This window comes from Macadamia integrifolia, chromosome 2, assembly GCF_013358625.1.
Source record: "Macadamia integrifolia cultivar HAES 741 chromosome 2, SCU_Mint_v3, whole genome shotgun sequence".
Lineage (NCBI taxonomy): Eukaryota > Viridiplantae > Streptophyta > Magnoliopsida > Proteales > Proteaceae > Macadamia > Macadamia integrifolia.
Genome location: NC_056558.1, coordinates 10,824,987 through 10,849,462, shown reverse-complemented (window position 1 = coordinate 10,849,462; position 24,476 = coordinate 10,824,987). Strand labels below are relative to the sequence as shown.

Genomic DNA, 24,476 nt, shown 5'->3' with positions numbered 1-24,476 from the left:
GGTGTCAATTCGTGGCCCGACCTGACTAAATCGACCAAGACCAACCGTTTATAGACCAGCCTGGCTCAGACCGTTATTAAACCTATCAGGCTTGAGCCTGGCCCATTTACAAACGGTCGGTCTCGGTTTTGCTACTTGGACCGTCGAGCGCCCTATCGAGACTGACCAAATAACACTCGATTGAGATCGGCCTATTATGCACCGACCTGGCCCGGCCCTTTAATGATTGTAGAATACCTATTTTACCGCCCAAATTAAAGAGTAAAAAACTAAAAAGTAAAGACATGTTCACATTTTAAATAATGGTTATACTTGGTATCATTTTATTGATTTATTGTCATTTTTTTGGGCTTGCATTAGTGGGCTGGAATATAAGAGCACATTTTAAAAAGGCCCGTTTAAAAACCGGTTAAAGCCCGTTTAACATTAAACATGTCCGTAGCCCTGTTAAGGCCCAACAAAAGTCCGATCAAGGTAGCCTGATTATAGCTCGAAGCCAACCGATCGAATATAAAGTGTACCATGCCCTCAATAACTAAGCCCAATTAGTTAAATGGGCTGACACGGTGCAGCCTTTGAAAGTCTTCAAGGCCAATTAAGCTCGACAGAAACCGGATCGGCCCGACCGGTTGACACCCCCAGACGAGACAACGATCACCAACACAAAGTTGAACTGTGAAAATTCCTGCATTGTTTATGTACTTCTTCAAATCCAATTCGATGATTAATCGATCGAGATGTTCTAATGTTCGTTCTCGACTTTCCTTATCCTTTTATTTATTATCGCATCAGTAGACGTCCTTGTTATACTACCCGACATCCACTACGGCTCACTACGGATTAGGTAACCCTTTCTAAACAACTCTTCACTCTATTCTAAAAAATGGGTTTGGTCAAGGAGCGGCTGCTCTGATACCGAATCGGAAAGAAAAAAAAAAAATTTACTCCACTAAATTGATGTATAATTCTAACAAACCATTTATGTAGTCAAGTGATTATAAGAAACAATTATAAGAGGTGGAGGATTAGTCGTGTGCTTATTTTCCCTCTCTCTCTCAGAAGTCATTTATAATCGGTATAACTATAAGCTTATGTCAGGGGGCACTTGAGAGATCGAGTCTTTATACTATCAACAGGAAAGGTGTGTACTCCAAGGGCAGCCTTCCTTGAAAGCTATTGTTAATAGTCCATCCACATTTATAACCTTGGTGAACACCTTTCAACGTCATTGTTGCTATCATAGTTCAAATTCATCAGCTTATTAAGCTCTTCATATAAGACCAACGAATCGGTAAAATGGCGTAAACTTGACCATGTGTCGATGTAATGTTTCAGTTGAATTTCTAATTCAACCAAAAATAGAAGAGGGAGCCTTCAGCAATTCATAGCAGCCATTCATGGCGCGAGGCATAACAAGTCATTAAATTGGAGAGAAGCTTGTCACTGTTCCAACGATTGAAAGTCACGAGAATAGACATAGTAGTTACAAAAGTGAACAATGGCCATTAACTACTAAAAATCTTACAAAAACCAACATATTTTGACCATGTTCATTCTACCTCATTTCAGCATCCCCCACCCCCACCCCTCCCCCCCAAAAAAAAAAAAAAAACCTCTCTACTAAAATCTTTGCTCAACTATCCCCAACAGGAGAGAGAAAAAATGGGCTTGGTGGAAAATGATTCCTCAAGGGCACCACGATGATAACAGAAATTTATACACATGACAAAGACTTCAAATCTCTCTCTTCAAAGTAACACTGATGATCCCTATTGGGGACTTTGGTTGGTAGTGTTCATCAGTATCCACCTCTTCAATTTCCTGAGTAATATAGCAGAAAGGAATTCCATTCACCATTAGTATGGTTTCAGAAAATTAAACTCCTCATGTAGAGAATTACAAAAGATAACAATAGATGAACAGAAAGAGCCAGACAACCCTAGCTAAAATAGAATTCAACAAATTCAATATTATTTGTATTGTTGATGAAATTTCTACGAGAAGATTAGAGCCTCACAAAATTTCCATATGAACTGTCATAAAATCTGGATCAGCAAATCCATAACAAGGACCAGCCACGACTAAGTAAAATTTCCACACCAAAAGCATATAGCTATTTTAAGAACTTGTTTGAGATTTCAATTTATCTAACTAAAAATTTTTGACAGGAGAGAAGACAAAATAACCTGTGAAAACAATTATCCTGAAGATCAAACCAAGTTAAAAGAAAGTAAACAAAGGTGGCACTAGGAAGAGGGACATGCATGCCACTTTAGAGAAGTGACAGGAAAATAGCAAGGAACACACAAACAGATACCAGTAATAAATAAGAAAGAAAAATTGTTTAGTACCTGAACAACATCCTCTCCTTTGATCACCCGCCCAAACACCATAAGCTTATCATTTAAATCCAGAATTGGTGCAGTCGTAATAAAAAGCTCAAATCCTTTGCTATCCTGTTTAGTCTTTGAAGTTCCAAGCATAAATGCCTCATGCCTGGGGCTGGGGGTTAAAAACACAAAATGCACTTGTCAGAATGAGAAGATGATACTACCACTAAGAAAATAATAGAAGATGAGATTGAACTAGAAAACCTTATTGTAAGTTGATTGCCAGGTTTTCCTTTCGATGTCCAATCTTCTGCAGCTCCTAGTCTTTGATAGTCTCCCCCTTGAATCACATAGTTCTTTATTACACGATGGAAAGGCATCCCCTTGAAGTGCCCCTTTTGACTGCACAAACATTTTGTTTGTTATGTTCCTTAAGAATATGAGGAAAAAAAAAAAGCAAAGCTAAATCGAGCACACAAAAAAAAACGAATGATACTGGCCATACAAGACTACAAAAAATACACATCCAGATTTTGCCACATTTCTTCAATGGTTCCAGCTCTTTCAAGGTTCAATGAATCCCCCAGTAATCAATCCTCATTCTAGATTTTGATTGAAGTTTTCCTTTAATCTAACATCAACCTTTAGGAGCTCTTCTCTAATAGCATGAGTCTCTGTTGAGTTCTTGTTTTGAATATAACTAAAACTAGAAATTAGCTCATATAGGATCTTGATCAAAATTTTCAGGCATCTGAGAATGAATTGGGTTGTAATTCTTAGGGTAGATCTATTAGCACTTAGTCCTTAGTCACTTACTAATGCTGATTAGTAAGAGGATGGTATGCTTCAGGTTTGCAACACCCTTTTACCCAGACAACATCACATTACCAGCTAACATTACATGGAATTATATTTCACAACACTTATTTTAACCATCAGCCGCCGGCGCTCTCCTTACTTCCCCCCTCCATTTCTACAATCCACCAATTTAATTGTGTTTGCTGTTTAAATATGAGCTCCTCGGTTTGCTGGAGGTCTTCTAGACAGTCAAAGACAAGGCTGAAAATAATACATCTCAAGAGATTAGAGAAGTGCCCACATATTGTGATCAGTTCCGGTGCTGCCAAAAGAATTCCAGGTTCAGATTGTATTTAATCCGGAAAGGTGTAGTAATTTGCAGATGATCATAGCCTCTGGTAAAGCTTTCCCAAAGCTTAAAACCTCACCTTTGGTCACAAAACTAACGGGGCTTGCCTTTCCAATGTCAGCTACTGTCTTCATTGTACCACTTCGAGATTTTCAGGCAGTGCTCAATACACAAATGTTCTCGTTCTTCTGGCAGACATTGCTTGTGGGTGCATTATTTAGGGTCTGAAGTGAATTGTTTCCCCTGATTATTTTGGTTTTTTCTTCTTTCTTGCGGTCCAAAGGGCTTTCTCTTTAGTTGCATCATGGACATTTGCTTGTCTTTAAGTTCGGATAAGGCTTTTTATGTTTTATTACTCCATAAGCAAAACTAGGTGGATAACGATGCTCTGCCCCCTGCATCATTTCACTAGGTAATACAGAGCCATCTTTTCCCCTCCGTCATTATAATGGGAGAGCATTGCCCCCAGTGAAAGATCTAAAGCCTTTGTGTTCAAAATGAATGGTCTGCCTGCTAAACGGGGGCAGCCAATACCGAAGGCTCGGTCAAGTACTCTTTGTTACTGATTCATTCAAGATATAGACTCCTCACTTCTTTGTCCTATTAGCGTAGGTGTTCGTCAGTGATGAAATCCGCTCTGATTCCCACTTTAAAATGCACAAAACATGCTTGACACTTGACAGGGTTAAAAAAGAGAGGCTACAACAAATGTTTGTAACAAAGTCGGTTACAAGCAAACAACATACCTAAAAAGGTTAAGTTGAACAAATTTTATTGGTGTTTGTAATCCTATACACAGTAGGACATATCTGCTTGTAAATATAGTATTAATTTATGCTGGAGTACAAAATTAAGACCAATGTACAGAAAGCTTAACAATAAGACAGTATCAGCAAGCTGAACTGATAAATGATCCAATAATTGATCAAGCCTGAGAAAAAAGGATCAAATAAATCATAATTAGAAATTTTCAGGTTTTGTGCCGAGGTTGGTTCTTACTTCTTAAAGAATCATCTTTAACTGTTTTCCACTGTTGAAAGTTGTTTAGAATTGAAGCAATTCCAAGATTGTCCGACATTGTAGTGCAATCAAGATACATAGGCTGAAAGGGGAAGAATCAATATCCAAAAACATGGATCCAATGAACTCCATAGCTGGAACGTGGTGGAAAACTAATCCTTCCTTTCCTCTTTGTATTAGTCAACAAAAAACTAAGATCAACAATAGTCTTTGACAATAAGAAACTCTATTTCCATTGATAAAGAGCAATAGCTGGATGTATTATTTGTGAAAATAAGACCGGCCTTGGTGAAATTTCAAAAAATCCAATTGGATGAAATGAACAATGTAATATAAGAATCCATGTAAACAAAAAAACTTAGGTTTTCCCCCCTTCTTGGATGCATAAAGTCAGTCAGTTGTTTGGTATCAGTTCAATTTGTGACTTTGTGTAACACCATCAACAAACATCAGCTATAAATAATTTTGCAAATAGCTTGCAAACTATGACTTAGTTACAATGTTAAATTAAAACTCACCACAAATCAAGAAATTTATCCACAATCTCAGGAGATCCATTCTTGAAAAGCTCCACCGTAATCGAACCTTTTGAGGTATTTATAATCTAATATGAAAATTAAGGCAAAATAAGCATAATGATCTTGACAGGTCTAAGAGCAAAGAAAACCAAAGATGAACTGAAACAGCTAAGGAACAAAGCATAGGATCAAGCATAGAAATAAAATTTCTAAATCACTAAAGAGCAAGCATGTCAAGAAAAAGGGTTGAGCACTTAAAGATGAGCATTTAGGAAAGTAGACACCAATTTGGGTGATTACTTGTACAACCTTACGTAGATATTTCCTTCATGGTAAGTGTATCAATCAATCAATTTATGAAGCCCTATGCCAACTATTCTGGGATTGGCTATATAACAGGTCCAGAACCCAAGATCAGGTATAGAAATGCATAGAAGGCCAAATTGATACTTAGTGTCTCATCATAAAACAACAAAGTTTCAAATTCTGGTTTTGAGCAGGATTTTGACCATGGACGAAACCAAAATATACCATTGAAATATGCAAAATGGGCTCGAAATTTGGTCCATTTCTCCAATTCACAGTTCAACTGAAATTGGCCATTTTGGTGGCCAACTGATGGAATTTTGTCCCAAAACTTCTCGTAGAGCCTATTCAAGCATATGTTTGAATCATCAAATAGGGGAAAAAAATGGAAAGCATTAAACAGTTACAACCATTTCAAGTGAAATGCGGAATTTTATTAAAGACATTGTACTGTTTCTCTCATTCATTTTGGTCATTTCACCAAAATTTGGACTGAAACCTTGTAAACCTGTTAATTCATTAGTGGTTTCATTTCAACCGAGATAGTCGAAATTTCAGTATTTCAACCGATATTTCGAACTGTGATTAAAAATACAATTGCTCGTACAGATATATGTCATAGTATGCTACTCAGTTTTTGCAGAAGCATTGAGAATACAACATCTGACTGTGCGGAGATGGTTTAATCTCATGAATTTTGTACCTACTTAAGAAAAAAGAATGAAAATTTGATCTGTAACAAGGTTTATGGGGATAATAAATAGATACTGAGTCTGGTTTACTTCCGAATTGATAAGAATAGTCATTAATAGTATCAATTGTTTGTCAGATACTTCACTAAATCAAGGAAAAAACATGTTTCCCAGGCTGTTGACTTCTTGTTCAGTTTCTATATATGAGGCAGTTTGGTATTGCCAGAGAAGTCCCTTGCAGCCCTCCCCATATTATGGAGGAGATACACGTGTAAGTGTCAGTATACTTCTCCTGCTTTTTGTTATAAACCTCTGTCCATTCCCCCCAAACACCCTCCCCCCCCCCAAAAAAAAAAAGAAGCTATGAATGCTCAAGAAAAATACAGGGTGGACATATGTACTTCATGTCTTTTTTCCAATCAATTACTTACCTATACATTTCCTTTTGGGAAACTTAATGACTTGGGGTTATGGTCACTCACTCCCACTTGATAAGAGCAGAGATATCTAGGTTAAGAAAATGAAGAAACAGTAATAACTACTAACTCACTCTGGAAAATATAGTCGCTGAACCATGAACAAAAGTTTGTTACAGCAAAGCAAGGGGAGAAACTTACAGCGTAACCAGGGAGATCAAATTTCTTTGCATCCACATCCTATAACACAGGAACAGATAATCAAAATAAAAACTAATCCTTGATATAAAAAATTTTAATAAAATAATCTAACCTAAAAAGTTAAATGAAAAAAGAAACTAATAACCTATGCATGAATTAGCAATTTAGCCATTAGTCTGAGTATCTAAAGTCACAGTCGATGTAACATGAGGCATTACAGGCAAATACGCAGGTATTCACAGGAAAATAAGCTGGCATAAAGACTACGCATCATCTTGCAAGATTTTCTGGGTCCACAGGCTGTTTTTCAATGTAGTCTTATAGTACTTTCACTGCAAGGGCAATATTAAAGACCCAATATAGATCCATCTCAGTTATTACATGGCAAAGCTGTTGATGAAATGACGTAGCAGAAAAACAGTCCAAAGCAAAGATACCAGAAGATTTGGCAAGCCATGCTCTTCTTGTTGGTTCCTGGACCTACAAACAAGTTGGCCAATTTAGGTACAACAGTACAAATTGTAAAGATATTAACCAAAGTATGATTAAGCACTTCCATATATAAGTTCAATCTGTACCATGTCATCAAAATAACAGGTATCAACATATAACGGGTGCATGGTGAAAAGAGAAGCTGTAACCTTCTTTTGGTTGTCCCTTGTCTTATTCCCAAAAGTAATCTAATGTAGGGGTAAAAAAAGCTTTCAAAATAATTTGAAAGTGACATATCATTATGTCATTATTTAAAACTGCATATTTTCCGAGTAGGCATGTGAAATGACAGGATTTACCGTCATTGAAAATAAAGTGTGCTATATATACTAAAGGGGGGGGGGGAGGGGGTGTAACATAAACGACTTCTTTTTTTCCACCAAACTGAGTGACAACAAGATTTTCCCATATATAAAAGAGGGAAAAAATCTGACCTCTGAGACCAATGCCTATAGGTAGCAAATAAGCACAGCACGATCAATACTACAATTAAGTTGCAAGTAATGATAGTAGTGAGACTGATGCGAGTAGGGCCCTTCTTCTTTTTGCTTTGAAGTAGCAATGTTTGAGGTTTGATCCTTGCCATCAGGTGAAAGGTTCAACTATAAACATATATATATTTTTTTGTCTTACTTGGAAAGCCTGCAGTTTTAAGAATACAACCAAGCATTCATGCCAAGCAACTATAATTCACAAAGTTTTAATTCTAAAAATCAAGACAAAGAAATGGAAAATGAAGATAATACCTCTACTTTTCTTCCAATCAAAGCAAAGCTTGAGAACTCGTCCACCCTATACAAACCTCACCCGTGGCCTCAAACTATGACAGAAGCACATGACACCAGAATTGCAAAATCAGCAGGTAGTCCAAAAACAGTTAAAGTTTAAATAAAAGTACAATATTCTCCAGATCAAAATTTTAATGGCCTAGCTCAAAAAGGAAATGAGGAAAAGAAATTTATAGCTGGAAATGTCCATGAACAATATACTGACAGAACAAAAATCATACTTCTGCAAATAGGATTAGAACTTTCTCCCACACTCAAACCACACTCAAAAGATTGCATTAAAATGCAAAAAGGAACATTCAATAATAATAAAAACGACTCCAACTCATTCCTATGAAATTAAGGAATTGCTACGGATCTGGCTCGTCTCCAACGACTGACGCTCAAACTAGTGTCCAACGATTTTCTTGATGATCGACACGTGGATTCCGATAAATCCGACGGTTCGTCTGACTTTTTCTCTCCTCTCCTCTTCTTCTCTGAAAGCTGCTATCCAAGGAAAGGTTTTCTTGTCTCCTTTTCCCCTGCTACCTTCCATGGCTTTCCGAGGAGACCCATTTGAGAAATTTCTTGTTCCGATTAGACGAGCAGCTTGTAGGGTGTTTCTCGGATGAACCCCACCTGAAAAATTTCTGGGATTTACTCTTCTACTGAAACGAGAGGTGCTCCGATGAAGAACAGTTGAGAAATTAATGGGTATACGCACCGGGAGAGTTTCTATGGTTCGGTCACAGCACAAACAAGATAGGCTCCTAAATAGTGACCTGGGATCCGTTTGAGAACATTTGAGAACAATTGGGTTTTCATGCTCTGAAAGTGGAAGAAACCCATTTGAGAACAATTGGGTTTTCATGCTCTGAAAGTGTTGAGAACATTTGGATTGGGATGAAAGCCTAAAACCCCCGTCGGATTAAACCAGAGTTTCTGTTTAACAGTGTGAAAACAGCCGCCGATCGTCCCTTTATGCCCACCTTCTTCAAGAAGCTTATATTCCCAAATCCTTCCCCACAATACCAATTCCCCTCCTTCACTACAGTTGAAGATGAGATTCTATAAAGATTAGAGAAACCCCTTAATCGAACTTAAATTTTCCTTTCCTTTCCTCACTCAACTTTTTTATTCCTCCCTCTCCTCCTCTTCTTCTACATCTGATTTCAGTGATGGAGTTGATTCCCTGTCCTCCCGATGAGATCGCTCGCGAGTGTTTAATTCGAGTTCCGCAGACGTATTCCTGGAAGGACCTCGAACCAACGACTGACGCTCCGACGGCTGAAGAACACAGAAGGAAGAAGTCGACGAACCGTCGGATTAATCAGAATCCACGTGTCGATCATCAAGAAAATCGTTGGACGCTCGTTGGAGACGAGCCGGATCCAATTGCTACAGGGTTTCAACCACAGTCATAACAGGGTACAAGGCTCAATAACCATGGCATCAAATATTCCTTCAGAAAACCTTAAGACAAAACTGTAAGAAGCAGATGAAGCATTGAAGATGCCGTCCTTAAATACATCAATCTCTATAAAATTCAAAAATCCATTCCCAATTTCATCTAAGCGATGCAAAAAACCACACCTTACATAGTTTAGCCGCAAACGATAACTCAATCAAACTATATGAACTAAATCAGATCGAAGACGAAAAAACGTATCACAAAATAATGATAAAGAAATTCGACTAACCGCTTCGTATTCGGATCAGAAATGTTCACAAACTGCAGGAAATCTAATTGCGGAAGCAGGAGTGCAGAGAAATAAACAGATAAATTAAAATGCACCGAAAGCTTTTCATCAAAAAGAGAAAATTCAAAATTCAAAATTCAAATTTCAAATTTCAAATTTCAAAATTATGAAACAAAGAGCAGAGGCTTTCATATTCGATTAAAAATGAACTCCGTACCGTCAAGAGAATTGACTGAGATTGATCGAATCGACACTTCTTCACCCTCACTATAGTGTTTGTGATGAACCTCTTCTCTGATTCTGCTACGATTGAGATGAAGGAAACACTTTCTAAGTTTTAAGACAGAATCACAGATTAGAGCCTACAGGTGTCCACTCAGCCCTCCTTCGTTTGTGATTTGTTCTTTGTATCTCTTCTCTTTTTACTCCTACTTTACGGGGAAAGGCGGTGTTTTAAAAATAATAAAATATTCTGAACAGGTCGGACCGGCCGAAACCAACAGACAGTCTAGACCGAACCAAATTTTATCCTTATCGTTCGGTTCTAAGTTGGGGTTTATGGAACCGGTAGAAAATGAAACCAGACTCAATAAAAATACTGAGATCTGACCAATAGTAACCCTAAAAGAAACCAAAAACCTAGGATTTTCACATTAGTTTCCTAATGTATACTTATAAACCTGGACTGAACCAAACCTAGCCTAATGGTTCAACACCAAAACTAAAAACTTCCTTAATGGCTTGGTTTTGGATTGGTCCACTAAAAGAATGAAACAAATTTAATCTAACCGAAGTTGAACCAAACTAACGGATTGACACCCATATCAAAAGGCCTCACTATTCTCCTATGTATGAAATCATTCTACTGCATTTTATTCCCAAGTTTTTCTATACTTGTTATTCAGAAAATCCATCAGTTTACACTTTTAGATGGTTATTTCATAGGTTTGCAACTAGTGATTGAATGGAAGTCATGGGCTATGCTGTGGCAATTTCCTGCCTGGCCAACCTAGACGCCCTAGACCACCCTGATTTAATGCAAATGTAGTGGGCTGATGTTGGTAAGGGTGTGAATTTTGAACCAAAATCGAGTTGAACCATTTAAATTGGAACTTATGAACTGACTCATAATCCGTTGGTTCTGGTTTTTTGAAACTGAATAACGATCGTTCTCGGTTCAATTTTGGTTTAGACCCATTACATCTCGAGTCAAACTGACTAACACAGAGATGTTGGGTTCCGTTAGTCTCATTTAGGAAAAGAGAAACAGCAACCACAGCGGGGAAGAGAGAGAGAGAGAGAGAGATAGAGAGAGAGAGAGAGATGACGAGAGCTAAGCAGCGGACGATTGATCTCGAAACCTACGAGGGTTTCCTTCAGAACCCCCATTACCAATACCCCACCATCAACCAGCTCAACCAGGTCTCTCTCTCTCTCTCTTTCGTAGCAGTTGTGTCTCTGTTTGGTTTCCCGTGTTCTACTAGATTACATTTTCGTTATCTTTCTGTTCTACATATTCTTTAGATTATTCATTATCTTCTCCCTTTTAGATTGAACTCCCATTTCTGATTTTCTTTATTTGCTGCTGCTCTTTTAGATAATCCATATGCACGGATTCACCAAACTGCACAGGCGTCCCAAGGTATGGTTGATTCATGCTCGCTTTGTTCTGTTTTTTCCTTCTTAGATTTCGTCTCTTTCATTGGAACAAACCCTAAATCCTTCATTCATTCTCTGATGAATGTTATAGAGGGTTCTGATTGACGCCCTAAGCATGATGGATCTACTGATCCCGCTACGGTCGACGTTGAAAGAAAGAGTGTCGTCGTCCTACGCTTCTTTACCTATCGAGCAAGTGAAGGAAGATCTGGACATTCTGGAATGGCAGGAATGCCCCGTTCGATCAGTTGAAACAGTGAAACAGCCACAGCAGGAAGTTCAACGCCGGTACCAGAAACTCGCCGGTGGGAATCTCTTACCCACCCGCCTTGGCCATACCAAGCGGGTGTCGGAGATGGCAATGGGGTTCGGCAACACAACGAAAAAGCCTAGATCGAAGAGAAAGAGAGGAAGCCTATTGAAAGCAGGTTGTGTTACCAGCAAAACTGATGCCAATCTATCCGCCATTGCTGCTGCTTCTATGCCTTCTCCTCCAGTTTTTGCCAATCTTGGCTTCTCAATCCCATCCATGGATGGCGCATGGTATCGACTAGAAACTATTAGAACGCAGAGAACTTTGGGGTTCCACTGAATAAATTAGCCTATTTCGTTCAGATTGATCTGTGTGCTTCCAGGGATTGTTTTTGCTCTGTTCATACAAATCCGTCTTTCTATCCTCTTTCTTCTGAGTTTTCTTGTGGGAGTGTGGACTTCTGAACTAGGGTTTCCTCCTCCTTCGCTTCAAGGGGAGCTTCTCCATTGATAATGACAAATGGATCTAGAGAGAGAAAATGAAAAGTTCAATAGGTTCCCTAGGCAGGGGAGGAGATTACAGGATTGGGATCCTCTCCAACACGGACGGTCCATCCAAAGGCTGAGAAGGCTTGGACATACATTCTCAGGTGTTGGGATGTGTGACCAAACCCTCCAAAGACCCCCAAGTCTTTGGATAGTGCAGTTGTTGGAAAGGAGCCTGATCCAGTGAGTCTACTAACCATGGTTTGAAGAATGGATTTGAATCGGTCGCGATTCAGAAACACTTCTTGTGGCCAGATATCAAACGCACTATTATTCAACTAAAGTGCTTCAAAAATACTTTCGATCTGGAAACACTTCTTGTGCAGTTATGAAACATTCGACTCCCTAGGCTTGGCTGAACCCAACAGACTCTCAGGCTAAGAAATATATCAGCCTGACCTAGGGTTGGATTGAGCTTGGGCAAAGTTAAGGTAAAAAAGGTGTACCTGGATTACGCAGTTTTACCTATGTACTCTGTGTGGCTGATGACCCTATTCATGTGGAATATCTGGAAAAAGAACTCCAAACACAATAGTTTCCACAAAACACAAGAGTGACATTAAATCAATAATTTTATCAAAAAATAATCGAAAATGAATCATTTCTGCAAAGAAGAAAAGAAAAAGATTTATTGATGGATATAAAACAACAACATTCAAAACCTTATCTCAACTTAATAAGATCGACTAAATAGAGATTCCAAACAAATATGAGCTCGAGAATCCATATAAAAGATTGACGGATTATGACTAATTATAATAAGTGTTGATTGTCAACATGATATGCCATTGATGGGCATCCAATCAATTATTTTTCTTTTTATCTTCCTTCCTTCATGAGTTATTTCCACTGTTTATCCAAAAAAAAATTGACTATTTATTATCCCACTCCTCTTTACTACAATTTGTAAAATGCACACTAAGACGGGATAGTGGTTAGAGGTACTACTTATTAATGGGCATCTAGGGAATCTCCACGTACATGAAGTGATTGAAGTCCATTATTTATGTGACATGGTCGGAGGTACTACTTATTAATGGGAGTCTAAGGAATCTCCACGTACATGAAGTGATTGAAGTCCATTATTTATGTGACATGGTCAGAGGTATTACTTATTAATGGGAGTCTAAGGAATCTCCACGTACATGAAGTGATTGAAGTCCATTATTTATGTGACATGATCAGAGGTATTACTTATTAATGGGAGTCTAAGGAATCTCCACGTACATGAAGTGATTTAAGTTCATTATTTATGTGACATGTTAAGAGGATGTGGGTTCCACTATTAGTATTTTTTATTTTTATTCATCACCCTACACATGTCATGTGAACAACGTAAGTGAAGTGAATACACTTCCCGCACATAAAGATTCTCCTCATTTGGTGACGTGGGCTCCTCGTATAGTTGATACTAAGATAAGTGAGTTGGTGACAAGATGAGGATGATGAGAAATTAAATCATTCACAAAAACATGGAGATCATATGAGCATGCAAATTAAACCAGTACATAGAGATGGGTGTTTAGGCATTCCTTGATCCATGGTAGGAAAATACTGTACACATTAATGCTCTACTGTCGGTGACGGATTTTTGTCTTGTCTACCCTTTTCTCTTTCCGAACTCTAGGGTTGTTTTGTCATGCATTTAATATGTCAATGCTGACAATATATAGAAATGAGAACAAGGACCAACCCTATAAGAAAACAAAGATGTCCTTCCCATTAAAGGGAGTTAGAATCATGTCCATACATATACATGGATATTCATATTAATTTAGGCGTGTCAAGTTAAGCATGATAACCCAATATGTGATCACTTCCCAGTATTGGACTTAACAGACTTATCCCAACAATAATCAACACTTCACTAACCTAGTTTTGCAAACCAAAACAAGAGCTATGCTAGCCTGCCAAAAAGGAAACCTTAGAGAGTTCCAAACAAACCAATAGTGCATGCTTCTGATGATCTATAGTGAATAGTGGGGCTACTCGTCCAGTATCTAGACCCTGGGGAGGAAAGGGAGGGTGCGTATGTTAATGTCTGTAGTGAGAATGAATGAGGAGAGAGAAGAGAGAACTGAGACGAAGACTTATTATCATGAGGAAGACTTAGGCAAATAAACTGTACTGGACTAAGTATATATGAATGATTGATATTGCAGGCTGGGCCAACCTCTTCACATGGTCTTTCTAACTTTTAGATGATATCTGAGAAAGAACACAAACCATGTGAAATAATTTAGTTTTTGATCTCTTGAGAGATCTGGACCTGCTCTTATACCATGTTAGATTTCTATCTCAAAAGACCAGTCTATTAAGTGGAGGTACTGTCAGGTATATGAACGGAATGAGGATTTCACTCACATCCAATGTGGGATCCAACACGATCACATTCTAAACATTTTGTATATTTGCATTACTGAACTATTCTCTCAAATTAAGAATGGAGTAACTTAGTGAAGTTGTTCTAATTAAGCCTTAGCTACATTGTTGCTTTTGGGGTATGTCAGTACTTGTATAACTTGCTGAAAGTTGAACTTTGGGTAATATTTTGGACCGAGTTCAAGTCAATCCGTATACAATAACAATAACAATAACAACATCCAAAACATTATCTCAACTTAATGGGGTCGGCTACATGGAGATTCCAAGTAAGGACAAGCGCGAGGATCCATGCTAAAAGATTGACAAGGAATGCAAATGATATTAAAGATTCTTTGTTTTTCCTGGTAACTTTCAATATAAACTTCATTCCCAACTACATAAGAATTGCCAAAACTATCCCAGTTGGTGGGGATAAATTTGATAATCCTACAGTAAATATATTGTACTATTTACATTTCTTGTCACCCACTACAAGGATTTATGCCTCTGCAGATGGTAATGCAGGAAGAAAGCAAACAAGGAACCATGAAGAATAAGATCAGTAATTGGAGCCATGTCTTGAAAGCTCTCTCTTTCAAGGGAACCCATATTCATTTTATATCCCTGCATGTTTCACTTTAAAGTTGAGCTCTCCTTGTTCTTTTTTAAACTATGAAAGAAATTTGCATCCACATAGAGAACAAAGTTCTGATTAGGGAATTCAACAAAAATAGAGACATCGAAGAGGTAGAGAAACTTGAGAGGAGTTGTGAAGTTGGATATAGAAAGGGGATCTCCATTTCTACTAACTTCATGGGAGACCCATTATGTAGAATTAGGCTCTATCCAACTCATGTTATGCTGGTAAGGACTAGGCGATACCCTTTCTTCATTTCTTTTAGCCCTTGACATCTATGAACATGCTTGTTAAATTTCTCCTATCACAGTTACAATATTGTTATGCTTTGTACTTTAAGTTACATTTCTACTTTTGCATAAACTTGTTCCCTACCCTGTCTTCAAATAGAGAAGATGAAGATATTTTATTATTGAAACAGTATAAGATGTTTATAAATGGCCTACAGATTGCTGAGCTGGTTGGAAATGGGGAACTTGTCGGAGTAATTCGCGGATGCTTGAAGCATGTGGGGACTAGCCACGGTAAAACACATATGAACATAGGTTGCATCCTAGGCCTTAGAGTCTCTCCCAAGCACAGGTAGCTTCTAATCTCTTTATTGTTCCATTTCATAAATTAATGTTCCAGTAAAAGTTCCACTGGATGAAACTTCCATTCTCTGGCAGTGTTAATTACTCAAGATTGGTATCCTTTCCAAGGTTTTCCTTTTTTTCCTTTTAAGAACTGAAAGCATGAGAAGCAAGCTGCAGCAATACCAAGTTTGGTGATTTGGTAACAAAGGTTAACCTTATCTGACTTGTCTTAAACAAATTAAGTTGGGGTAAGTTAACATCAACAAAGTATATAAAGAAAGTAAGAACTTTGATTTACCAAGAACTGCGGAATGAGTTTTCATCATAAGTTTGTTTATAGTAACAAAGTCTTTGACTACATTGTGCACTTGCTTGTTGTTATTGGTGAAGCCTGATCTCAGTTTAATCTAGGAAGTTCTGTTCTGTTTTGTTATTGTCGTCTTTGGAGACATTTATACTGGGGCATTTTTGTACTTCTGGGGAATTAGGTATTCTCTATTGCAATTAAAATGCTCTACATAGGGTGTGATCTAGCAAGGAGAGGGTGCGAGGGTTTGTAATTTTCTTCATCAGAACAGTGGAAACTCAGGGTTATCGCTCTGCTATGGATGTAGCCCATCTTTGGTGAACCACATAAAATCGTTGTGTTCTGTGTGTGTGTGTGTGTGTGTGCATGTGTGATTTCTTTTTGTTTTTTTGTTTTTTTTGTTTTTTTTTATCACTGTTTTGCTGTGTTGTTAATTCCTAACACTTGACTGATTTTGATGTAGGCGTCTGGGAATTGGGTTGAAACTTGTGGAATCAATGGAAGGTTGGGCAATAAAAAATGGAGCTGAATACATTTGCTTGGCAATAGAAGCAAACAATGTGGCCTCTACCAACCTCTTTGTCCTGAAGTGCAATTATATAAAGCTAAGCTCTCTGGTGATACTGGTTCAACCCATTAGCTCCCGAGTCAGGCATCCTCCTCAAGAGGTCAGGATTGAGAAGTTGAGCTCAGACCAGGCAATCTCATTGTATAAGAGTATCCTTGAAGGTAAAGGCTTATGTCCAGTAGACATTGATATGATATTGAAAGAAAACCTGAGCCTTGGCACTTGGGTTTCATTCTTTGGTAAAGAGGAATGGATAGGTTTACATGGCAAAGAGAAGAATAGTGAGGACTTCATACTTAGAACTCCAAGCTCTTGGGCCATGATGAGTGTATGGAACACTTGTGCAACTTACAAGCTTCAGATTATAAGGAGGTCTTATCCATGCATGTGTTTTTATGCTACACTAAGCCATGCCAGAGCTAAAGTCTTCCCTTGCCTTAAAATAGCAACTTGTGACCTACTTGACAAGCCCTTTGGGTTTTTGTTCTTATATGGTCTTCATGGAGAGGGTCAGAGGATTGGAGAACTCATGAAATCTCTGTGGTGCTTTGCCTGTAACTTGGCTGGAAATGTTAAAGACTGCAAGGCCATCATCACTGAGCTAGAGGTATCTGATCCTCTTAGAGGGTTTCTTCCACAAGGGACATCCATGTCTTGTATAGAGGATATTTGGTACTTGAAGAGGGTGAGAGGCTCCAGCAGCAATGAGGATGATCGATGGACAACAATGCCAGAGGGAGAACATCTGTTTGTTGATCCTAGAGATTTTTAGGGTTTCTTAATTAAGTGTCATCCGCTATTAACTAGCATGCCACATTCAAGATGAGGTAGAAAGCATGTATGGGTGTTTATGTTAATTATTTACTCTCTAGGATGACATTGATCACTTGTATACCCTTTGATTTTTTTTGGGGTTTTTTTTTTTTTTTTTTTTTTTCTAGCATCACTAGAATTTTTATAGAGAAGCAATATTATGACTCTAGTACCAACCATGATTTTAAAAATTTGGATTGAAATCAGCGAAATCAATCATCCTGATTCGATTTATACCCGATCCTTATAACCTTATTTTGGATTGGTCATGAATGCACACATATCTTTCTTTTTGTCCATTTTCTCCTACTTTTGTAGTCACTAAAAATGCAGAAGAACAATGCAATTTACCTCTTCTACCTAGATATAGGAAGATCTGACTACCTTACACACTGTTTGAACAGAGAACCTGGACCACTAGAGACTCATGAAGTAGGAAGTATCTTTATCCATAATTGAGTCATTGGTTCTTTAGTTTTTGCCTGAGATGAAATTCTCATCTGTGATTCTGACCTGAGTGACTGCACTTGCCACATGTAGCTCATCTAATGCTCAAATTTGGGACACAAATATCCCCACAAGTTTCTATTTCTCTATACTTGAGATAAAAATAATAAAAAAGTGGAGTGGGAATCTTAGTAGATAAATATTTTAAAAGATGATGTTGTTTATGCTAAAGAAATGGTGATAAGATAATATCATTAAACTTGTGTTGGAGACAGAATTAATTAACATAAGTAATGCTTATGCACCCATAACTCGGATTAGATAATAATATTAAGAATTTTGAGAACACATGGATAGATTATTCAAGGAATCAGTCAAGCAGAAAAGATCATTATAGGGGGAGTTATAAATGGATAGTAAAACTTATGAAAGAGTTTATGGAGGATATGATTTTGGAGATGGGGAATGAGGAGGGGACTTTAGCTTTAGAATTTATTGTAACTTATGATTTATTAATAGTAAACATATGCTTTGAAAAAAGAGAAGAAAATTTTATAACCTTCAAAAGTGCGCAAAGTATCCAAATAGATTTCTTTCTAATAGAAGAGTTGGTACGTTATTATGTAAAGATTGTAAGGTTACACCAAGGGAGAGTTTACTCACACAACATAAATTAATAGTCATAGAGATATGTTTGCACACTATTGAAGGTTATACCAAGGGAGAGTTTACTCACACAACATAGATATTGAATCGTAGGAAATGTGAGACTATTTATCCTAGGGTAATACGGTGAAACTTAAAAGGAAAAAAACTTGAAGAAAATTTCTTATAAATTAGTAGCATAGAGAAGGTGTGACTTCATTGAAGATACTAATATGATGTGGAACAAAATGGTACTTGTATTAAACTTCTCTATTCCTTCTTAATGTTTTTTCCTTGTTTTCTACGATAAAAAAAAAAAATGGTACCTATATTAACATTGTAGTTGCAGATACTCTAGGTGAATCTAAAGGAAAATGGCATTCATCTAGGGAAACTTGATGGTGGAATGATGAAGTTCAAGGAGCCACTAAGACCAAGTAATCTAGTTTTAAAACTTGATATGGGACAAGAATGAGAACGATTAATAAAGTATAAATATGTTGGAAATGTACTAAGAAGATAGTAATGGGGCTTTTTGAGTGCTCCAGTGCAAACTACAAAGGAATGATATGATTTATATATCTATGGAGCTAAAATTGTCAAGGGTAATCCTAAAATGACTCTAGGAGAAGTGCAGAGAGAATAAATGAATAGCTTAAGACTTATAAGTATGGATTTGAACAGAGTTGATTGGAGAAAAATGATCCATGTACCTCATTCAATTGGGAGAAGACTGAGTTGAGTATACAGTACAACCACCCCCCCCCCACCCCTCCCAATCCCATGATATACTCAGCCTTGTCCCAACTTAATGGGATTGGCTACATGGATTTGTGAAAAAACAAATAGTACATGTGAGAAGAAGAAAAAAAAAGCACACCACCGGCAAGTTGGGACAAATTCAGCTAAATGGGGTCAGTACATGAATCCTTGCCCTCCAAATGGCTCATATCTCAGGTCGGCTATATTGACAATGACATATAAACATCTCAAAATAAGCCATTTTACATATGTATGCGGTGGGAAGAGAAAAGGGTGAAAAGAAACAGAAGCTTAGTCATCTTTCAAAAGCTATACTCTCTTAAACAGAGTTACCAATTTGACCCGGCCCAGCTTATCCCATCCCATTCCAGCCAACAATTTTTTTGTTTCACTATTTGTATTATTGCATGATCAGAAAACATAGTTGAGGAGACACAGTTTGAGTCTGAAACGTAAATTAGAAACTATTTATCATGTTGATGCTTATACATAGGATTACAATCTGTTGCTGACACAGTCCATCATTACATCATCTTGTCAGCATCTGAGATGCATTCAAAACAAGCAGTTACAAGTCCAGAAGTGTACTCACCAAGTCTTTTCTCTCATCTCTATGCACTGGAAATTCCTCCATTTTTTTTCCAGTCAAGAATCACATATAAGGATTTGACCTCTGCAGTTGAGCTAACAATGCGTGTTGATTTCAGGCTCAGGCCTGACAATGCATGACAAGCAAATTAATGCAGCCTCGGAGAAGCATGAATTTGAAGCTCTGCTAGTTTAGCAATTATCAACACCAGTGATAATGCTTGGACAATGACATGACTTTTCTGCTCGCTTTTAGAGTTTCTCTTCATACCAATAGAAAGTTAGCAACTACTCAATAAACCGTCTAGTCAGGAAGATCTGTTTTCTGATCTAAATACCTTCCTGGAAGATCTAACATTCTTAGACTCAGATATTGCTGATGATTCCATCTGACTATCCAGTTTTGATGCATCAAGAAGCAATTTCTCCCTAATAAAAGTATCCAAATCAAAACTGCTTGAAGTAAGACCCTGCTCTTCTTCTCCAGTTTCCCCATTATTACGATTAGAGGAACGGTCTATTGACCCTTCGTCGACACTATCTCTGTTAGTTCGTGTAATGTCTTTCAAAGAATTTTTCCCCTTAAAATATGAGTTCTCCAAATTCAATAGTTTTTTAATGCTGTCGAGAGCTGGATCAATGATGTCTAGGAACCCCATAACCCATGAAGCATCATCAACAACTTCTATACGCTGTGCATGCAAGGAGTGTTAGTTACATAGAAGGCTTTCAATATGGAGAGATTGCATAGAAGCATAATCATCTTGTTATGATCCATTTCTGTGGATCAAGTATATCACTGACCTGTTGGAAATAAAGGTTCCGAATTTCCTCAGCACGCACAAAATTTCCTTGCTCCTCCTCCAGAGATGCACATGTCATCCATGTTACATAACTCTGAGAATTAATGTTGAGTGAGGACCTAAATAATCTCCGGGCTGCTGCTAGATTACCAATTCTCTGTTCTAGAACACCCCATGCCTGCAAAAAAGGACAATGGCTACCAGAAGGCTAACAAGAAACTAACTATTATCGATTATTCAGTTTAACGAGATGATGATCCATACGTGAAGGCAACGGGCGGCACTTTCACTTGTTGAGTTAATTGACAATGCTCTTTGGTATAGGTCCCTTGCTGTGCCTAGGTTTCCTTCCTTCCACTCCATCCACCCCCAAGCCTGAAGAAACTCAACTTTTATGGTGGATGCACAATAATAATAATGAAAATAGAAACCAAACAAGCTCCAGCCCCTACCAAAATTTGGTATAGAAATATAAGTTATATATAGACAGGGTTCCTAATGCTTTTATTTGGGATATGGTTCTCCCCATTCATGAGAACAAGGGAAATATTTAGTTGAGTCAATATATCCTGAGATCAATTAGGAAAGTCCACTGTTGCAGTAGTGTTACAACACATGCGCACCAATGATATATAACTATCAGGTGCCATGACACTGAAGCTGCACATAACGGCTCTCTACAAAGGCCAATCCCAGTTAAAACAGATGCATGGTACAGTTTTCGTTCACAACTAAGCCAAGAATCTACATGAAACTAATCCAAAATTTCTCAAATGATTTGTTAGGTAAGTGGACCAAAAATTGTAAAATGGGTGGAAATTTCTTACTATCCACACTGGTTGATGTGTTGGATCCAGTTCAGATGCTCTCCTGAACAATACTCGAGCAAGATTTGCAGATGAGTGCTTGTACTCCAATAAAGCAAGAGATTGAAGAAGAACAGGATCTCTTGGATTCAGTGCATGGCCTATCTGTAGAAGTTTCCTTCCTTTGTCAATGTTGCCCAGATTAGCCTCAAAAACTCCCCATACATGCCAGGCAAACCTGTTTTTGGGACTAGCCTGGACAGCTTCCTGCACAATGAAACCACTGACACAAAATATTAGTAATATGAAAGAAATGAAAAGCTGACCATTATTTTTTCTTTTTTTTTGGGTGGGGGGGGGGGGGGGGGGGAGGGGGAGAAGACGTCCTTTGGCATAATAGCTGAGGGAAGGTCAAGAATAAATTCTTCTCATGTCTCTGTTCCTGTATTAAAAACCAGTGCTTATGGAAATGCAGGATCCAGGAAGAAAATTATCACCTGAAATAGTTTTCTAGCAACAAGGTCATTCTCCTGCTGCATCTCTAATTGTGCCCATGCCTGAATCAAGAAGCAAAAAAATGGTTCAAACCAAATCATCCAGACAGAGAAGCAGACTTACAAAGCTCAGGAGAATGTTCCCTAACACTTACAAGCCAACTGGCACAGCTTTTGGGATTACACCTAGTGGCCTGCCTGAATAAGTACCGAGCCTGCTCGATCCGATTAGCTTTAGCTTCAAGTAACGCAAGAGTCTGGTATATGTACTCATTTCCACCACAGTATTTAAGACCTTTACCAAGAAGATGCCTAGCTTTCTTGATATTTCCTTCCTTTAGCTCCAGAACTGCCCATCCATGCCAGGCTGCAACATGTCTCTTATCGGCAACAGTAGCAGCATCAAATAACTCTCTCGCTTTCCTTATGTTTCCCATTTTATTTTCCAGAACAGCCCAACACTATTCAAAGAAAAATATTTGTTTGTGAAGTTCTGTTGCAATTAAACACACACACACTCTCTCTCTCTCTTCTCTCTGTGTGTTTGGTGTTAAGCACGGGATATCCTCAGTGGAAAATATCAGATAAAAGGTTCATATATCAAACAATGGCATCCAGATTTACAAAAATAGTAGTAACCTTCCTGTTTTGTGTGGTGGATTCTCACTAGAAAATGAAATATGGTTCATAATTTGGCACACACACTGCACTGTTGCCAAAAAATCCTCAGATGGATGCCATACAATCTCAAACTTGTGACAAAAAACAATCCTATTTGTGCAAAAATCGACTTCTTCAATACTCACAAGAAGCTAAATTCAGATGTAATCACGCTTCTGGACATTGTACTAACCTGCCAGATGTATGGATTTTCTCCTTGGGTAGCCTGACAACCTCTTTCATAAGTTTTTCTAGCTTCAGCATATCTCGATTGCTTAGTTAAAACCTTCCCTAGGGCTACATACGGCCGTCCATCTTCTGGCCAGAACGTTATACACTGGACAACGATAACTGTTAAATCAGTAACACAAATAAACTTGCAGAAGGTGATCAATGACAACCAGATTCTCGAGCATGAGACTAATCAGTAAATAATTCGACCTGCTTCCACACAGAATCATGATCTGCATAACCTAACGCACCTGCCTGAGGATTCTCTCTGCTTCTTCAAACTGAAATTTCCTAGCCAAAACCTTCGCTCTGTACAGTGCCAGCTCCAAATTCACACCAAGTGGCTTCACCTTAGTACTCAATTCAACACTCTTTGGCTCAAACATTGGAAGCTTCTTTGCTAATTCAGAAAGTGGAGCATCAATAGGTGAGGAAGATAATCTTTCCTCTTCCTCTCCCTCTGCCTCTGCCTCTGCCTCTGCCTCTGCGTCTGCCTCAGCTCCCTTAACAGCCCCACTCGAATAAGCATCGGTTTCTTCTCCAGAGGACTCCACAGTAGGCCTACGAATTACAAGTAACCCCTCCGGAGATTCTTTGGCGGATCTCGTACTCCGTCTTTCGCTATCTTTATTGGTTTCTTCGTCGTCTGGTGATTCAGCATTCAGGCGCTTTTCTTCGAGAGCTGGAGCCGACTCCCTTGAATAACGAATAGATCGGACGTTTTTTATTGGAATCCTGCAGTTGAATTTGGAGGATTCAGAGCTCGGAGATGGAGAAAAGAGAAGGAACTGAGATTTAGGGCAAGAGGAGAAGATCTGCATCTCTCTCTCTCTCTCTCTCTCTCTCTCTAAGCACACAGAGAGCTCACCACCCACCAGCTGCGTTTAACGGATAAAACTGTACGTTACTTCATGAAAGTGGAGCATACTTTTGAGTGAGAGTCTGAATGAATTGAAATTACCTACATACCCATGCTCATAAGTTTAATGACGCGAACCAGTGAAGGTAGTAAGAACACACTTGTGGACTGACTTGTCACTTGTGCGTGGTTACTGCCAGTTGTGAAGTCGGGAAGGACATAACATAGATATGGGGGCATTTCAGTAATTGAAAGAACTGCATATATTTGTGATTGAGGAGCGGCCACGTTGCCATCTCTTATGGGTGGTGGCTACTGGATACTTCCAAGACCTCTAATTTGGAATATGAAATCTAATGAAACCATCTGAGATCTGTTCATTGACTGAGCAAAATTTTTAAAGGACCAGTTTCTCTTCACCCATGGATCTGACCGTTGATTGACGGGGACAGTTTTTTTCCACTAGTAAAGGTTGGAGTGGGAGTAAATGGTAGACAGAGACTCCAATTATATTGTGGCATCACTAATAGTGAAGATGTTACAATGGGTGTAAGAAAAAACTTAAATCTATTCCTTAGATTGGAAAAACTTTGAATGGATTAAACAAAGAAAAAGAACCCAACCATGAGGATGACTAGCACGGGAAATGATATTTTTAACCTCCATATTAGAGATGAGAGTGAGAGTTAATGATGACATAAGAGTTCAATTGCAAGGTCACAACACCAATGTAGAGGAGATTGAATCTTCTCCATGGGAGAGCTTCAAACAGATTAGATGGAATGACATTGACTGTGTCTAGTTTCTGTTCGCCCATGGTGAAAAAATAATCTCCTCAACAAGATCTCAATCCTTTGATTAGCATGGG

General features: G+C 38.3%; 4 protein-coding genes across 5 annotated transcripts; 2 read left to right on the top strand and 2 right to left on the bottom strand.

Annotated features, from left to right (window-relative positions):
- Positions 1-1,590: 1,590 nt before the first annotated feature.
- LOC122070112 (peptidyl-prolyl cis-trans isomerase CYP21-4-like) lies at positions 1,591-10,000 on the bottom strand. Of its 2 annotated transcripts, none has more exons than XM_042634225.1 (9): positions 9,810-10,000; positions 7,869-7,942; positions 7,557-7,764; positions 7,068-7,110; positions 6,631-6,669; positions 5,016-5,101; positions 2,595-2,732; positions 2,352-2,502; positions 1,591-1,821 (listed from the first exon to the last, which is right to left on the bottom strand). In XM_042634225.1, exons 3-9 carry the CDS (start codon positions 7,706-7,708, stop codon positions 1,735-1,737), a joined length of 696 nt encoding a protein of 231 aa, XP_042490159.1. In that variant the 5' UTR covers positions 7,709-7,764; positions 7,869-7,942; positions 9,810-10,000; the 3' UTR covers positions 1,591-1,734. The 2 variants fall into 2 exon arrangements, with proteins under 2 accessions (XP_042490159.1, XP_042490166.1); XM_042634232.1 differs by lacking the exon at positions 9,810-10,000 and adding an exon at positions 9,593-9,661.
- An 826-nt stretch (positions 10,001-10,826) lies between these two features.
- On the top strand, positions 10,827-11,935 carry LOC122060124. The gene is made up of 3 exons (XM_042623310.1): positions 10,827-11,014; positions 11,190-11,234; positions 11,343-11,935. Exons 1-3 carry the CDS (start codon positions 10,916-10,918, stop codon positions 11,841-11,843), a joined length of 645 nt encoding a protein of 214 aa, XP_042479244.1. The 5' UTR covers positions 10,827-10,915; the 3' UTR covers positions 11,844-11,935.
- A 3,044-nt stretch (positions 11,936-14,979) lies between these two features.
- LOC122088180 (probable N-acetyltransferase HLS1-like) lies at positions 14,980-17,385 on the top strand. The gene is made up of 3 exons (XM_042657360.1): positions 14,980-15,277; positions 15,499-15,632; positions 16,396-17,385. Exons 1-3 carry the CDS (start codon positions 15,086-15,088, stop codon positions 17,270-17,272), a joined length of 1,203 nt encoding a protein of 400 aa, XP_042513294.1. The 5' UTR covers positions 14,980-15,085; the 3' UTR covers positions 17,273-17,385.
- A 2,220-nt stretch (positions 17,386-19,605) lies between these two features.
- Positions 19,606-23,768, bottom strand: LOC122068472 (protein high chlorophyll fluorescent 107). The gene is made up of 8 exons (XM_042632345.1): positions 23,001-23,768; positions 22,712-22,855; positions 22,014-22,319; positions 21,862-21,921; positions 21,386-21,631; positions 20,823-20,933; positions 20,560-20,736; positions 19,606-20,447 (listed from the first exon to the last, which is right to left on the bottom strand). The coding sequence occupies exons 1-8, from the start codon at positions 23,568-23,570 to the stop codon at positions 20,064-20,066; spliced, it is 1,998 nt and encodes a 665-aa protein (XP_042488279.1). The 5' UTR covers positions 23,571-23,768; the 3' UTR covers positions 19,606-20,063.
- Positions 23,769-24,476: the final 708 nt, after the last annotated feature.